We start from the raw sequence: 17,671 nt of genomic DNA on the forward strand, positions 1-17,671 counted from the left end.
CTGAGTCTCCTGATGTAGTGTAGGAGACTGTTAACCCTGAGTCTCCTGATGTAGTGGTGGAGACTGTTAACCCTGAGTCTCCTGATGTAGTGTAGGAGACTGTTAACCCTGAGTCTCCTGATGTAGTGGTGGAGACTGTTAACCCTGAGTCTCCTGATGTAGTGGTGGAGACTGTTAACCCTGAGTCTCCTGATGTAGTGGTGGAGACTGTTAGCCCTGAGTCTCCTGATGTAGTGTAGGAGACTGTTAACCCTGAGTCTCCTGATGTAGTGTAGGAGACTGTTAACCATGAGTCTCCTGATGTAGTGTAGGAGACTGTTAACCCTTAGTCTCCTGATGTAGTGTAGGAGACTGTTAACCCTGAGTCTCCTGATGTAGTGTAAGAGACTGTTAACCCTGAGTCTCCTGATGTAGTGTAGGAGACTGTTAACCCTGAGTCTCCTGATGTAGTGTAGGAGACTGTTAACCATGAGTCTCCTGATGTAGTGTAGGAGACTGTTAACCCTTAGTCTCCTGATGTAGTGTAGGAGACTGTTAACCCTGAGTCTCCTGATGTAGTGTAAGAGACTGTTAACCCTGAGTCTCCTGATGTAGTGTAGCAGGTAACAGGTAACGGTGACATCGGTTTGCACAACCGGTTCCAGTTGTAAAGTAGGGATCGTAGCGTTGTTACCGTTGCCACGGTGATCGCGTTGTAACGACCCAGGAAGTAACATCTGCAGTAACATTAGGCGTTTTCTAGGAAACTCTTAGCGATCACGTGAATCAATAGCATTCCAAGCTGCTGTGTGAGAAGACTCCAGTCAAATGAATATCCAAAATTGACTTGCTAAAAGTACAAGTATACCAAATGGTGCCCTGTTCCCTTTATAGTGCACTACTATTGATCAGGACCCAGATTTAAGATGCCATTTAGGATGTCCACCTCACAGTCTACTTTGATAGTTAAACTTTTAATCAATGAATTGTTTTTCCTTATCAGAGGTGGATGGGATCAAACTCAAGGTTCAGACGTGATCAAAAAGAGATTGAGTGAATATCCCGTGGCGTCCTGCTCCCCGACGAACTCATTAACGTGGGATATGGAATACACAAGTTAGTCCCTTGTGTGTGTGCATCCTAAACGGCATTCTATATAGTGCACAGGGCTCCATAGGGCTCGGTTAAAAATGTAGTGCACTATATATGGAATAAGGGGCCCATTTGAGATGCTGCTCTCTCATTGTGAATGTTAGCACTCTACAGACGTAGTGTTGTCAATGTGCTGACAGCTGTTTCTGTGCCCGGTGTAGACCTGCCTGTGTCGACACCCGTGTCTACGAATTAATTAAACAGGCAATCTCGGATTGGCCATACATCTTTTGGGCTTTTAAATGCATGATATATATATAGCCATTGATTCTAGATGAATATATATATATTTGAAATGCCTCGTGAGCATTTTAGTTCAACTTTCATACCCCACCGGTACCCAGAATATAAGCTTGTTTAAACAAACACTGTAAGGTCTCAAAACAGTCCCCCGCATCCATAACTCTGTCTATGAATTTGAGAGTGGTTACATTTCTCCAGCCCCGTCCCTCAGTGGCCGGCTGACCGCTTTGTCGTTTGGTTCGTTTGAATCCCAGACTGCCCTTTAAGCCATCAGAATGTCCTTTCCTCTCCCGTTCCTCTCCCGGTCCTCTCCCGTCCCTCTCCCGATCCTCTCCCGTTCCTCTCCCGTTCCTCTCCCGTTCCTCTCCCGTTCCTCTCCTGTCCCTCTCCCGTTCCTCTTCCGTCCCTCTCCCGTTCCTCTCCCGATCCTCTCCCGTTCCTCTCCCGATCCTCTCCCGACCCTCTCCCGATCCTCTCCCGTTCCTCTCCCGTTCCTCTCCTGCTGCTTCCATCCACCCCGGCCCCTCAACGTCCTGATTAGATATTTAAGTAATAAAGCCTGAGGAGGTGTGGCCATTATGGCCATTATACCACGACGAAGGACTGTTATTGGGCACGAAGCAACGCGGATACAGATATTAGCCGTGGTATATTGGCCATATGCCACAAACCACCAAGGGGCCTTATTTCTATTATTAGCTATCATTAGCTGGTTACCGACGTAATTAATACCCATGGTATTCGATGTGTTATACCATGCCTTTCAGCCAATCAGCATTCAGGGCTCGACCCACCCAGTTTATAATTGATCTTAATTCACTTTTGAATTAAGCCAATCAGCAGTTTGGAACCAGTGTTTTAACACAGCCCAAAGCCACTGTCTTAAGCAGTTTGGAACCAGTGTTTTAACGCAGCCCAAAGCCACTGTCTTAAGCAGTTTGGAACCAGTGTTTTAACGCAGCCCAAAGCCACTGTCTTAAGCAGTTTGGAACCAGTGTTTTAACACAGCCCAAAGCCACTGTCTTAAGCAGTTTGGAACCAGTGTTTTAACACAGCCCAAAGCCACTGTCTTAAGCAGTTTGGAACCAGTGTTTTAACACAGCCTAAAGCCACTGTCTTAAGCAGTTTGGAACCAGTGTTTTAACACAGCCCAAAGCCACTGTCTTAAGCAGTTTGGAACCAGTGTTTTAACACAGCCCAAAGCCACTGTCTTAAGCAGTTTGGAACCAGTGTTTTAACACAGCCCAAAGCCACTGTCTTAAGCAGTTTGGAACCAGTGTTTTAACACAGCCCAAAGCCACTGTCTTAAGCAGTTTGGAACCAGTGTTTTAACACAGCCCAAAGCCACTGTCTTAAGCAGTTTGGAACCAGTGTTTTAACACAGCCCAAAGCCACTGTCTTAAGCAGTTTGGAACCAGTGTTTTAACACAGCCCAAAGCCACTGTCTTAAGCAGTTTGGAACCAGTGTTTTAACGCAGCCCAAAGCCACTGTCTTAAAACCTGTTAAGGCTAGGGGGTGCTGTTGTCACTATTTATGGTAATCGTGTAATTTTTGAAACGGCTTCCTACAAAATTCTTGATCGTACAATATGCTTATTATTATTATTATTGGATAGAAAACAGTCTATAGTTTCTATAGGAGTTGAAATTTTGTCTCTAAGTGGAACAGAACTCATTCTACAGCAATTTCCCTGACATGGAGTCAGATTTCAGAAATTTTGGCCCCTGTTCTGGAGTCAGTTTTAAGGCCACTGTTATTCCTATGAGTATCCGGACACTGCTTACGTCTTCCCCTGAATGCCTTTACGTGATGACGATTTGAATGGTGTCGATTGCGCGTTCACAGGCACTATAAATGAAAAAACCCTGTATGTAGGAACTCTTTTCTTGGTGCGTCATGCGCACGGAGGATACCGACCCACTGTTTTTCCAAGCACTAGTGAAGCCAGTTATAGTTCTCCGGTCATATTTCTACTCGTTATAGGAGTTAAAAACATCATAAGGTAGTTAATTTAAAGCGTTTTATAGCAATTTATATCCGTTTAGTGCGATTTTGGGACATTTATTTCTGAGACACTGTGAATCTCTGGGCACGCTTCCAGTTCATGCCGAACGCAGTTGGCATTTCCACATGGCAAGAGGACAGTTTTCCACCAAAAGTCGATTAGACCCAAGAAAGGATTCTTTAAACAAAGTTCTGATGGAAGAACAGCTCAAAGTAGGAACAATTTATTATGATAAATCGTGTTTCTGTCGAAAAATGTTAGTGGCTTAGGACGCCATTTTTTTTGACTTAGCTTCGCTTGGCGCAAACTGTATTGAAAAGTAAGGATAATTTAAAAAATGTAATTCCGCGATTGTATTAAGAATTAAATTGTCTATCAATCGCTGTCCACCCTATATTTTTTTGTCACGTTTATGAGTATTTATGTATACGACTAGATCACTGTCTAATATGGCGCACGAACATTTTCTGACCAGCTGGGCTACTTTTCTCATTGTCTAACCATGATTTTGGTGGCTAAATATGCACATTTTCGAACAAACTGTATATGTATGTTGTAATGTGATGTTACAGGAGTGTCATCTGAAGAATTCTGAGAAGGTTAGTGAAAAAATTAATATATTTTGGCGATGTTTACGTTATCGCTCTCTTTGGCTAGAATCAATGCTGGGGTAATGTTTGCACATGTGCTATGCTAATATAACGATTTATTGTGTTTTCGCTGTAAGACACATAGAAAATCTGAAATATTGTCTGTATTCACAGGATCTGTGTCTTTCGATTAGTGTATGCTGTGTATTTTTACGAAATGTTTGATGATTAGTAGTTAGGTAAACACGTTGCTCATTGTAATTATTCTAGTCCATTTGTGACGGTGGGTACAATTGTAAACTATGATATCTACCTGAAATTAGCACATTTTTCTAACAAAACCTATCCTATACCATAAGTATGTTATCAGACTGTCATCTGATGAGTTTTTTTCTTGGTTAGGGGCTATCAATATCTTAGTTTAGCCGAATTGGTGATAGCTACTGTTGTTGGTGGACAAAGTAAAGATGGTGGATTATGCTAATGTGTTTTTAGCTAATAGATTTACATCTTTACATATTGTGTCTTCCCTGTAAAACATTTTAAAAATCGGACATGTTGGCTGGATTCACAAGATCTGTGTCTTTCATTAGCTGTATTGGACTTTAATGTGTGAAAGTTAAATATTTAAAAAAAATAGTTTTTTTGAATTTCGCGGCTCTGCCTTTTCAGTGGGGGTGGGGGGGTGTGCCGCTAGCGGAACGTGTGTCCTTGAAAGGTTTTAAGCAGTTTGGAACCAGTGTTTTAACGCAGCCCAAAGCCACTGTCTTAAGCAGTTTGGAACCAGTGTTTTAACACAGCCCAAAGCCACTGTCTTAAGCAGTTTGGAACCAGTGTTTTAACACAGCCCAAAGCCACTGTCTTAAGCAGTTTATCACCAGTGTTTTAACACAGCCCAAAGCCACTATCTTAAGCAGTTTAGAACCAGTGTTTTAACACAGCCCAAAGCCACTGTCTTAAGCAGCTTGGAACCAGTGTTTTAACACAGCCCAAAGCCACTGTCTTAAGCAGTTTGGAACCAGTGTTTTAACACAGCCCAAAGCCACTGTCTTAAGCAGTTTGGAACCAGTGTTTTAACACAGCCCAAAGCCACTGTCTTAAGCAGTTTGGAACCAGCGTTTTAACACAGCCCAAAGCCACTGTCTTAAGCAGTTTGGAACCAGTGTTTTAACACAGCCCAAAGCCACTGTCTTAAGCAGTTTAGAACCAGTGTTTTAACACAGCCCAAAGCCACTGTCTTAAGCAGTTTGGAACCAGTGTTTTAACACAGCCCAAAGCCACTGTCTTAAGGAGTTTGGAACCAGTGTTTTAACACAGCCCAAAGCCACTGTCTTAAGCAGTTTGGAACCAGTGTTTTAACACAGCCCAAAGCCACTGCCTTAAGCAGTTTGGAACCAGCGTTTTAACGCAGCCCAAAGCCACTGTCTTAAGCAGTTTGGAACCAGTGTTTTAAGCAGTTTGGAACCAGTGTTTTAACACAGCCCAAAGCCACTGTCTTAAGCAGTTTGGAACCAGTGTTTTAACACAGCCCAAAGCCATTGTCTTAAGCAGTTTGGAACCAGTGTTTTAACACAGCCCAAAGCCACTGTCTTAAGCAGTTTGGAACCAGTGTTTTAACACAACCCAAAGCCACTGTCTTAAGCAGTTTGGAACCAGTGTTTTAACGCAGCCCAAAGCCACTGTCTTAACCAGTTTGGAACCAGTGTTTTAACACAGCCCAAAGCCACTGTTTTAAGCAGTTTGGAACCAGTGTTTTAACACAGCCCAAAGCCACTGTCTTAAGCAGTTTGGAACCAGTGTTTTAACACAGCCCAAAGCCACTGTCTTAAGCAGTTTGGAACCAGTGTTTTAAGCAGTTTGGAACCAGTGTTTTAACACAGCCCAAAGCCACTGTCTTAAGCAGTTTGGAACCAGCGTTTTAACGCAGCCCAAAGCCACTGTCTTAAGCAGTTTGGAACCAGTGTTTTAAGCAGTTTGGAACCAGTAACCAGTTAATATAGACAGTATACATGGTTAATATAGACAGTATACATGGTTAATATAGACAGTATACATGGTTAATATAGACAGCATACATGGTTAATATAGACAGTATACAGGTTAATATAGACAGTATACAGGTTAATATAGACAGTATACATGGTTAATATAGACAGCATGGTTAACTTCTAGTTCCTCCCAAACCCGGATCCGGGAGCACCCCCATCAGTAAAAAAGCTGACTAGCATAGCCTAGCATAGCGTCACAAGTAAATACTAGCATCTAAATATCATTAAATCACAAGTCCAAGACACCAGATGAAAGATACACATCTTGTGAATCCAGCCATCATTTCTTATTTTTAAAATGTTTTACAGGGAAGACACAATATGTAAATCTATTAGCTAACCACGTTAGCAAAAGACACCACTTTTTTTACTCCACCATTTTCCTCCTGCATAGGTAGCTATCACAAATTCGACCAAATAAAGATATAAATAGCCACTAACCAAGAAACAACTTCCTCAGATGACAGTCTGATAACATATTTATTGAATAGCATATGTTTTGTTAGAAAAATTTGCATATTTCAGGTATAAATCATAGTTTACCATTGCAGCCACCATCACAACTCTCACCAAAGCAACTAGAATAACTACAGAGACCATCTTGTATTACCTAATTACTCATCATGAAACATTTCTTAAAAATACACAGCGTACAGCAAATGAAAGACACAGATCTTGTGAATCCAGCCAATATTTCAGATTTTCTAAGTGTTTTACAGCGAAAACACAATATAGCGTTATATTAGCTTACCACAATAGCAAACATCACAACAGCATTGATTCAAGCCAAAAATAACGATAACGTATAAACCACCAAAATATATTATTTTTTTCACTAACCTTCTCAGAATTCTTCAGATGACAGTCCTATAACATCATATTACACAATGCATATAGAGTTTGTTCGAAAATGTGCATATTTAGTGGCACAAATCGTGGTTATACAATGTGATTAGTGGCCAAAACTTCAAACAATCTGTCCGGCGCCATCTTGGAGAGGCACCTAATCTAATCGAAAACTATTCATAAACTTGACTAAAAAAATACAGGTTGGACAGCAAATGAAAGATACATTAGTTCTTAATGCAACCGCTGTGTTAGATTTTTAAAATTAACGTTACTGCGCAATACAGCGTGTGCTAAAGCGAGACCCGCACCGAAATTCATGGCGGAATTATTATTTGACATTTGTCAACATAAATACGAATTAACAACATAAAGATTGCTTACTATTTGCCGAGCTTCCATCAGAATCTTGGGCAAGGTGTCCTTTCTCCAGAACAATCGTCTTTTGGTTGAAAGATGTCCTCTTCTCCTGTAGAAATAGCAGCTAACGATAGCCACCTACTGGAGAGGTGTCCAACTCGTGAAAGCGCGTCACAAAGAAATCCCAGAAAATCGCAATAAACTGATATAAACTGCTATAAATCGGATTAAATTAACTACCTTATGATGTCTTTAACACCTATAACGAATAAAAACATGACCGGAGATATAGAACTGCTAAAACAAAAGCTTTTGCAGGACGCCATTGTGATGTCCCTCTGCGCCAGATGCCCAGTTGAAAAGAACGGTACTTCCGTTCCATGATCCTTTATAGTCCCCCAGATGGTGCAATCCACTCCATTCAAATTCTCCCCGCTTACTGACATCTAGAGGAAGGCGTATGCAGTGCATGTAGCCCGATGGCTTACATGGGGACTTAAAAACTGACCTCGGAACACCTCGATTTCTGAAATCTCACTCCCTGACAGGAAATGTGCTGCAGAATGAGTTCTGTTTCACTCAGAGAAATAATTCAAACGGTTTTAGAAACTAGAGAGTGTTTTCTATCCAATAGTAATAATAATATGCATATTGTACGAGCAAGAATTGAGTACGAGGCAGTTTAATTTGGGAACGGAATTATTACAAAGTCCCAACAGCACCCCCTATTGAGAAAAGGTTAATATAGACAGTATACATGGTTAATATAGACAGTATACATGGTTAATATAGACAGTATACATGGTTAATATAGACAGCATGGTTAATATAGACAGCATGGTTAATATAGACAGCATGGTTAATATAGACAGCATGGTTAATATAGACAGTATGGTTAATATAGACAGCATGGTTAATATAGACAGCATGGTTAATATAGACAGTATGGTTAATATAGACAGTATGGTTAATATAGACAGCATGGTTAATATAGACAGTATACATGGTTAATATAGACAGTATTCATGGTTAATATAGACAGTATGGTTAATATAGACAGTATGGTTAATATAGACAGCATGGTTAATATAGACAGCATGGTTAATATAGACAGCATGGTTAATATAGACAGTATACATGGTTAATATAGACAGCATGGTTAATATAGACAGTATACATGGTTAATATAGACAGTATACATGGTTAATATAGACAGCATGGTTAATATAGACAGCATGGTTAATATAGACAGCATGGTTAATATAGACAGCATGGTTAATATAGACAGTATACATGGTTAATATAGACAGCATGGTTAATATAGACAGTATACATGGTTAATATAGACAGCATGGTTAATATAGACAGCATGGTTAATATAGACAGCATGGTTAATATAGACAGCATGGTTAATATAGACAGTATACATGGTTAATATAGACAGCATGGTTAATATAGACAGCATGGTTAATATAGACAGCATGGTTAATATAGACAGCATGGTTAATATAGACAGCATGGTTAATATAGACAGCATGGTTAATATAGACAGTATACATGGTTAATATTTGCCATTTACCTCAGCTAGATCACATCAATAAAAGCACTATTTATTTTTGGAGAGAAAATGTGATTTTTTTCTAAACCAAAATAATTTATAATCAAGACTTGGGAGGAATAAATCATGTTGATCTTGAATAAATATAAATGAAACAAGGTTTTTTTCATCACTATTGATGTTTACTGCTTTGAACTGAACACATTTTACATGCAGTATTTTGTCAAATTGAACCCAAATTAAGGCCGGTCTACACACCTCATGAGAGACAGAGTTTTACTGTGTGTGTGTGTGTGTGTGTGTGTGTGTGTGTGTGTGTGTGTTGCCAATGTATTTCTTGCACTTGATGCAATAAGTGTCTTCCTGTCCTTCTTGGGTCCACACACATCGCATTGCTTTGTTGCTATCAGCTGCAATCTACAATGTTCAGGAATCTCACTCACATATATAGTTACAGCAGGCCAAGGTAGGAAAGTCAAACACACACACACACACACGCACACACACACACACACACACACACACACACACACACACACACACACACACACACACACACACACACACACACACACACACACACACACACACACACACACACACACACACACACACACACACACACAACAACATCACTCACACTTACTTCCTGTTTTGGAGTTGCTGGTTCTGTGGATGGGGCACCAGCGCCCTCCTCCTGAATCCTCCTCACGATGGCGGCAGAAAGGGAAAGGGGGGATACCTAGTCAGTTGTACAACCTTCACGTTTTACCCCTCTGAATCAGAGAGGTGTGGGGGGGCTGCCTTAGTCCCTATCCACGTCTTCAGCGTACGGGGAACAGTGAGTTAACTGCCTTGCTCAGGGGCAGAACGATATAATTCTACCTTGTCAGCTTGGGGATTTGATCCAGAAACCTTTTGGTTACTGGCCCAACGCTTTAACCGCTAGGCTGCCTGCCACCCTGAGCTGGGGTCCGTGGGATATGTTACCTCCTCTTGATTTGAGGTCTAACTAATGCCTTGCCCGTCTTCCCCGAGAAAGAGCCGTCTCCTCTGGAGCTTCCCTCTGTTCCAATCTGGGTTCAACGCCATCCAGATGACAAACGCGTTGTACGCCGAGATGTCCAAGATGTTGAAGAATATCACAAGATGCCAGCGTAGGGTTCTTCTTTTGCAGATGTAGCCAGTCACCAGCTTGTCTCCTTTTGTGGCATTGTAATCCATTATGATTTCAGTTTTTTTATGTTGCTGGCCACAGATTCTCTCAGCCCTATGCAGCGTACTCATGAGTACCACATTGTTGCCTTTCTTTGGCACGTAGGACACTAGGGACGTGTCGGCTGTGAACACAAACTTGATAGGCCTGAATTGATAGGCCTGTTCTGTGTATGCAACAGCTGAGGTGGGAGCTCTGGCTTGTTTATCTGTACTGTTCCTACAATCGTCAGCTTCCTCTTGAGAAGCTCCTGTCCCATCGTCAGCTTCCTCTTGAGGAGCTCCTGTCCCATCGTCAGCTTCCTCTTGAGGAGCTCCTGTCCCATCGTCAGCTTCCTCTTGAGGAGCTCCTGTCCCATCGTCAGCTTCCTCTTGAGGAGCTCCTGTCCCATCGTCAGCTTCCTCTTGAGAATCTCCTGTCCCATCGTCAGCTTCCTCTTGAGGAGCTCCTGTCCCATCGTCAGCTTCCTCTTGAGGAGCTCCTGTCCCATCGTCAGCTTCCTCTTGAGGAGCTCCTGTCCCATCGTCAGCTTCCTCTTGAGAAGCTCCTGTCCCATCGTCAGCTTCCTCTTGAGGAGCTCCTGTCCCATCAACAGCTTCCTCTTGAGGAGCTCCTGTCCCATCGTCAGCTTCCTCTTGAGGAGCTCTTGTCCCATCGTCAGCTTCCTCTTGAGGAGCTCTTGTCCCATCGTCAGCTTCCTCTTGAGGATCTCCTGTCCCATCGTCAGCTTCCTCTTGAGGAGCTCCTGTCCCATCATCAGCTTCCTCTTGAGGAGCTCCTGTCCCATCGTCAGCTTCCTCTTGAGGATCTCCTGTCCCATCGTCAGCTTCCTCTTGAGGATCTCCTGTCCCATCGTCAGCTTCCTCTTGAGGATCTCCTGTGCCATCGTCAGCTTCCTCTTGAGAAGCTCCTGTCCCAGCTTGTGATAAGTAAAAAAAGATATTGCATGTGATGTTGTGGCCACGGAGTCCCTGTGTCACGTCCAGGACAACCCGCATCCCTTGGTTCTTCTCAGGGGCTCCTCCATCGGGTTTCACCATATATACTTGCAAGTTCCACACATATGATGAAGCAGCATCACAGGCAGCCTAGATCTTGATTCCATATGTTGCAGGTTTGGACGGTATGTACTGCCTGAAGGGGCAGCGGCTCCTAAATGGCATAAGCTGCTCATCAACCTTTTTGTTTCATTTTTACTTGTTTTCACCTACACACACACACTTGTATTGCCCTCAGACCCAAACACAAGGGTTAACACAGCCTCTTTTATACCCAACTACTATTTTAATCCGGCATTAGTTTAACCTCTTGCACTGGTTCATCTTCCAAAGTAAAGCTCTCTCTCTCTCTCTCTCTCTCTCTCTCTCTCTCTCTCTCTCTCTCTCTCTCTCTCTCTCTCTCTCTCTCTCTCTCGCTCTCTTTCTCTCTCTCTTTGTCTCTCGCTTTGTCTCTCGCTTTCTCTCTCTCTGTCTCTCTCTCTCTCTCTCTGTTTCTCTCTTTCTCTCTCCCTTTGTCTCTCTGTCTGACTATCTGTAACCTCCAGAACCCGGAACCACCAGGGGCCTTCTGTTCCTCCAGAAACCCCAGAGAGTCACCTCCCTCCTGGGGAGAGATGCCGTGTTGGAGTGTTCCGCCTCCGGGTTCCCCACCCCCGCCTTCCACTGGATGAGAGGAGCCGAGAGGATACAGATCAGGTGAGTAACTCCTTGATTCCGTCCCAAATTGCACTCTATTTACTAGCTACTTTCAACAAGGGCCCGTAGGGAGCTGTGTACTACATAGGAAATACGATCCACCCTTCTTTTCCACAAGACTTCTGATGTGTGATGAGTAGAGCAACATCAAACCACTACCCAGCCGGCAAAGCTGGTACAAAACGACATTAAAGATAGTTTTGCATGCTGGGTATGAGTCGGAGCCACATGTCATTTTTGTCATCTTACAGTGGAAAGAAAAAGTATGTGAACCCTTTGTAATTACCTTAAAATTTCTGCATAAATTGATCATAAAATTTGATCTGATCTTCATCTAAGTCACAACAATAAACAAACACAGTCTGCTTAAACTAATAACACACAAACAATTATACGTTTTCATGTCTTTATTGAACACACCGTGTAAACATGCACAGTGCAGGGTGGAAAAAGTATGTGAACCCTTGGATTTAATAACTGGTTGAGCCTCCTTTGTTCAGCCTCCTTTGGCAGCAATAAACTCATCATAGTGCCCTCAAAGCTCATCACTAAGCTAAGGACCCTGGGACTAAACACCTCCCTCTGCAACTGGATTTTGGACTTCCTGACGGGCCGCCCCCAGGTGGTAAGGGTAGGTAACAACATATCCGCCAAACTGATCCTCAACACGGGGGCCCCTCAGGGGTGCGTGCTCAGCCCCCTCCTGTACTCCCTGTTCACTCATGACTGCACGGCCAGGCACGACTCCAACACCATCATTAAGTTTGCTGATGACACAACAGTGGTAGGCCTGATCACCGACAATGATGAGACGGCCTATAGGGAGGAGGTCAGAGACATGACCGTGTGGTGCCAGGACAACAACCTCTCCCTCAACGTGATCAAGACAAAGGAGATGATTGTGGACTACTGGAAAATGAGGACCGAGCACACCCCCATTCACATCGATGGGGCTGTAGTGGAACAGGTTGAGAGCTTCAAGTTCCTTGGTGTCCACATCACCAACAAACTAACATGGTCCAAACACACCAAGATAGTTGTGAAGAGAGCAAGCCAAAACCCATTCCCTCTCAGGAGACTGAAAAGATTTTGCATGGGTCCTTAGATACTCAAAAGGTTTTACAGCTGCACCATCGAGAGCATCCTGACGGGTTGCATCGCTGCCTAGTATGGCAACTGCTCGGCCTCCGACCGCAAGGTACTACAGAGGGTAATCCGTACGGCTCAGTACATCACATCAAGCTTCCTGCCATCCAGGACCTCTATACCAGGCGGTGTCAGAGGAAGGACCAAAAAATTGTCAAAGACAATTTAGTCAATTAAGTCAATTTAATCAACCACCCTAGTCATAGACATGTTCTCTCTGCTACCGCAAGGCAAGCGTACCCCCCCCCCCCCTGTATATAGCGTACCCCCCCCCCCTGTATATTGACTCTGAACCGGTACCCCCTGTATATAGCCTCCACATTGACTCTGTACCGTAATACTCTGTATATAGCCTCCACATTGACTCTGTACTGGTACCCCCTGTATATAGCCTCCACATTGACTCTGTACCGTAACACCCTGTATATAGCCTCCACATTGAGTCTGTACCGTAACACCGTGTATATAGCCTCCACATTGACTCTGTACCATAACACCCTGTATATAGCCTCCACATTGACTCTGTACCGTAACACCCTGTATATAGCCTCCACATTGACTCTGTACCGTAACACCGTGTATATAGCCTCCACATTGACTCTGTACCGGTACCCCCTGTATATAGTCTCCACATTGACTCTGTACCGTAACACCCTGTATATAGCCTCCACATTGACTCTGTACCGGTACCCCCTGTATATAGTCTCCACATTGACTCTGTACTGGTACCCCCTGTATATAGCCTCCACATTGACTCTGTACCGTAACACCCTGTATATAGCCTCCACATTGACTCTGTATTGTTACACCCTGTATATAGCCTCCACATTGACTCTGTAGCGTAACACCCTGTATATAGCCTCCACATTGACTCTGTACCGTAACCCCTTGTATATAGCCTCCACATTGACTCTGTACCGGTACACCCCGTATATAGCCTCCACATTGACTCTGTACCGGTACCCCCTATATATAGCCTCCACATTGACTCTGTACCGTAACACCCTGTATATAGCCTCCACATTGACTCTGTACCGTAATACCCTGTATATAGCCTCCACATTGACTCTGTACCGTAATACCCTGTATATAGCCTCCACATTGACTCTGTACCGGTACCCCCTGTATATAGCCTCCACATTGACTCTGTACCGGTACCCCCTGTATATAACCTCCACATTGACTCTGTACCGGTACCCCCTGTATATAGCCTCCACATTGACTCTGTACCGGTACCCCCTGTATATAACCTCCACATTGACTCTGTACCGTAATACCCTGTATATAACCTCCACATTGACTCTGTACCGTAATACCCTGTATATAACCTCCACATTGACTCTGTACCGTAATACCCTGTATATAGCCTCCACATTGACTCTGTACCGGTACCCCCTGTATATAGCCTCCACATTGACTCTGTACCAGTACCCCCTGCATATAGCCTCCACATTGACTTTGTACCAGTACCCCCTGTATATAACCTCCACATTGACTCTGTACCGTAATACCCTGTATATAGTTTCCACATTGACTCTGTACTGGTACCCCCTGTATATAGCCTCCACATTGACTCTGTACCGGTACCCCCTGTATATAACCTCCACATTGACTCTGTACCGTAATACCCTGTATATAGCCTCCACATTGACTCTGTACCGGTACCCCCTGTATATAGCCTCCACATTGACTCTGTACCGGTACCCCCTGTATATAGCCTCCACATTGACTCTGTACCGTAATACCCTGTATATAACCTCCACATTGACTCTGTACCAGTACACCCTGTATATAGCCTCCACATTGACTCTGTACCGTAATACCCTGTATATAGCCTCCACATTGACTCTGTACCGTAATACCCTGTATATAACCTCCACATTGACTCTGTACCGTAATACCCTGTATATAACCTCCACATTGACTCTGTACCGTAATACCCTGTATATAGCCTCCACATTGACTCTGTACCGGTACCCCCTGTATATAGTCTCCACATTGACTCTGTACCGTAACACCCTGTATATAGCCTCCACATTGACTCTGTACCGGTACCCCCCTGTATATAGCCTCACTATTGTTATTTACTGCTGCTCTTTAATTATTTGTTATTCTTATCTCTTACTTTTTTTGGGGTGAGGGGGTGGGGGGGGTTTCTTAAAACTGCATTGTTGGTTAAGGGCTTGTCAGAAAGCATTTCACTGTAAAGGTCTACATCTGTTGTTTTTAGCCCATGTGACAAATAACATTTGATTTTGTTTTATTTGAACCAAATGTTTTCTGTAGTTGCAGATCAGAACAACGGTTCAGGAGGAATTTTGGACTACTTGATTTTACTTTATTTACTGCTGTGTTTTGGGTCGTTGTCCTGTTGCATCACCCAACTTCTGTTGAGCTTCAATTGGCGGACAGATAGCCTAACATTCTCCTGCAAAATGTTTTAATGAACTTGGGAATTCGTTTTTCCGTCGATGATAGCCAGCTGTCCAGGCCCTGAGGCAGCAAAGCAGCCCCAAACCACGATGCTCCCTCCACCAGACTTTACAGTTGGGATGAGGTTTGGATGTTGGTGTGCTGTGCCTTTTTTTCTCCACACATAGTGTTGTGTGCTTCTTCCAAACAACTCAGTTTTAGTTTCATCTGTCCACAGAATATTTTGCCAGCATTGCTGTGGAACATCCAGGTGCTCTTTTGCGAACTTCAGATGTTTGTTTTGGACAGCAGTGGGTTCTTCCATGGTGTCCTCCCATGAACACCATTCTTGTTTGGTGTATTATGTATCGTAGACTCGTCAAAAGAGATGTTAGTATGTTCCAGAGATTTCTGTAAGTCTTTAGCTGACACGCTAGGATTCTTCTTAACCTCATTGAGCATTCTGCGTTGTGCTCTTGCAGTCATCTTTGCAGGACGGCCACTAGGGAGAGTAGCAACAGTGATGAACTTTCTCCATTTATATACATTTTGTCTAACCGTGGACCGATGAACATCAAGGCTTTTAGAGATACTTTTGTAACCCTTTCCAGCTTTATGCAAGTCAACTATTTTTAATCTTAGGTCTTCTGAGATCCCTTTTGTTTGAGGCATGGCTCACATCAGGCAATGCTTCCTGTGAATAGCAAACTCACATTTTGTGAGTGTTTTTTATAGGGCAGGGCAGCTCTAACCAACATCTCCAATCTCGTCTCGTTGATTAGACTCCAGGTTAGCTGACTCCTGACTCCAATTAGCTTTTGGTCATTAGCCTAGGGGTTCACATACTTTTCCCAACCTACACTGTGAATGTTTAAATTATGTATTCAATATAGACAAGAAAAACACAATAATTTGTGTGTTATAGGTTTAAGCACACCTTTTTTTTGTCTATTGTTGTGATTAAGATGAAGATCAGATATAAATGTATGACAAATTTATGCAGAAATCCAGGTAATTACAAAGGGTTCACATACTTTTTCTTGCCAATGTATTTGACTAAGTACTGTACTGTAAGATATTGCATGGTTTCTGAGAGACATCTGGGAGTTGAATACACATTGTCACAGGGCACAGAGCTTCCATGTTGTGTACCAATGCCTGTTTTCTTGGTTTTCTTTGGTTTTCTGTCTTTGATTCGTCCTCTGGTGCTTCTGCAGGTCTAAGAAGTACTCCCTGCTGGGCGGCAGTAACCTCCTGATCAGCAGCGTAACGGACGACGACTCAGGCTCCTACAGCTGCATGGCGTTTAACAGGAACCAGAACATCACGGCTTCCTGCGAGCTGTCCGTCCTCGGTAAGTGTGTACCGCGACGACCGCCACTCGTCGCCCGGGTGGGAACCTATCTCCGCTGGCACACAAACACTCACAAACAAATAAACAAATAAACATAACCACATCTTCTACAGGTGTCTCTCTGTCCATGTCTCTTCTCCATCGCCGTCGTGGTCTCAAGTCTGTGGAACATTTAACTGTTTCAGTTCACAACCCTACTGAGGAACTGCCAGCCACAACTCTGAATACCTGAACACAATTTTTGACTGCCATTTTCCCTGACACAAATGAAATACATGACAACCATAACTTTGTTTAGGATTTTGGCTGACCTAGATTAGACAAACTACGTGATCTGTTATATCTCTAATATCATGACAATAACCTTTTAATCTGACAAATATAAACTACATGATCTGGGAGAACTTTAATATCATGAGAATAACATTTAAATCTGACAATATTTTATAGTATTTTATTCTGAAGGATGTCCTTTAATGTGATATTCAGAATGGTTCTAAAATATTGATAATGTATAGTCAAGATGTGTGAATAGCAATACATGTCACTCAAATAACAGCTATTTCGCAACAGCACAGGAAGTTAACAAAAAATTGCCTACCCTTGAAAGTTTGATGCAGTCTCGTGAAATGCTTCGGCAGACCTCACTTGATCAAATGAAGTTTTGTAGAAGAGTGAAAATACTCCTTGGAGAGAAATCTTCAAATGAAGTTTGCAGATGAGTGGAAATACTCCTTGGAGAGAGATCTTCAAATGAAGTTTTGCAATGCCTCGTTCTCTCGCCTCTCTGCTTTCACCCCCTTCACTCTATCTAGCTATCAGAATGCAGCGCTAGAGTCTGACGATTCCAGAATCTCGACATCCATTTGAATAATATATCAATATATATATAATATATATATATATATATAATAATATATAATAATCTTTGCCAACCTTCTGTTAGTTTGGAAGGATGCCTGATATTGAACTCAGTTCATGTTTATTAGCAATTTTTGATACGTCAAATAACACTTTTTGACTCGTCAAATAGTGTTATTTGTCGTGTATCTTTTTTTTTTGACTTG

The 17,671-nt window shown here is 42.8% G+C and overlaps 1 protein-coding gene across 1 annotated transcript in view; it reads left to right on the top strand.

Moving 5' to 3' along the window:
* The window catches only part of LOC129848705 (netrin receptor DCC-like), a 29,126-nt gene extending 11,889 nt beyond the window's left edge, over window positions 1-17,237 (top strand). The window contains exons 3-4 of the mRNA XM_055915801.1: window positions 11,542-11,692; window positions 16,468-17,237. Coding sequence (XP_055771776.1) covers window positions 11,542-11,692; window positions 16,468-16,696 — 380 coding nt within the window. The 3' untranslated portion in view covers window positions 16,697-17,237. The remainder of the gene's footprint in view (window positions 1-11,541; window positions 11,693-16,467) is intronic.
* The last annotated feature ends 434 nt before the right edge of the window (window positions 17,238-17,671 follow it).

This window comes from Salvelinus fontinalis, unplaced genomic scaffold (genome assembly GCF_029448725.1).
Source record: "Salvelinus fontinalis isolate EN_2023a unplaced genomic scaffold, ASM2944872v1 scaffold_1122, whole genome shotgun sequence".
Classification (NCBI taxonomy): domain Eukaryota; kingdom Metazoa; phylum Chordata; class Actinopteri; order Salmoniformes; family Salmonidae; genus Salvelinus; species Salvelinus fontinalis.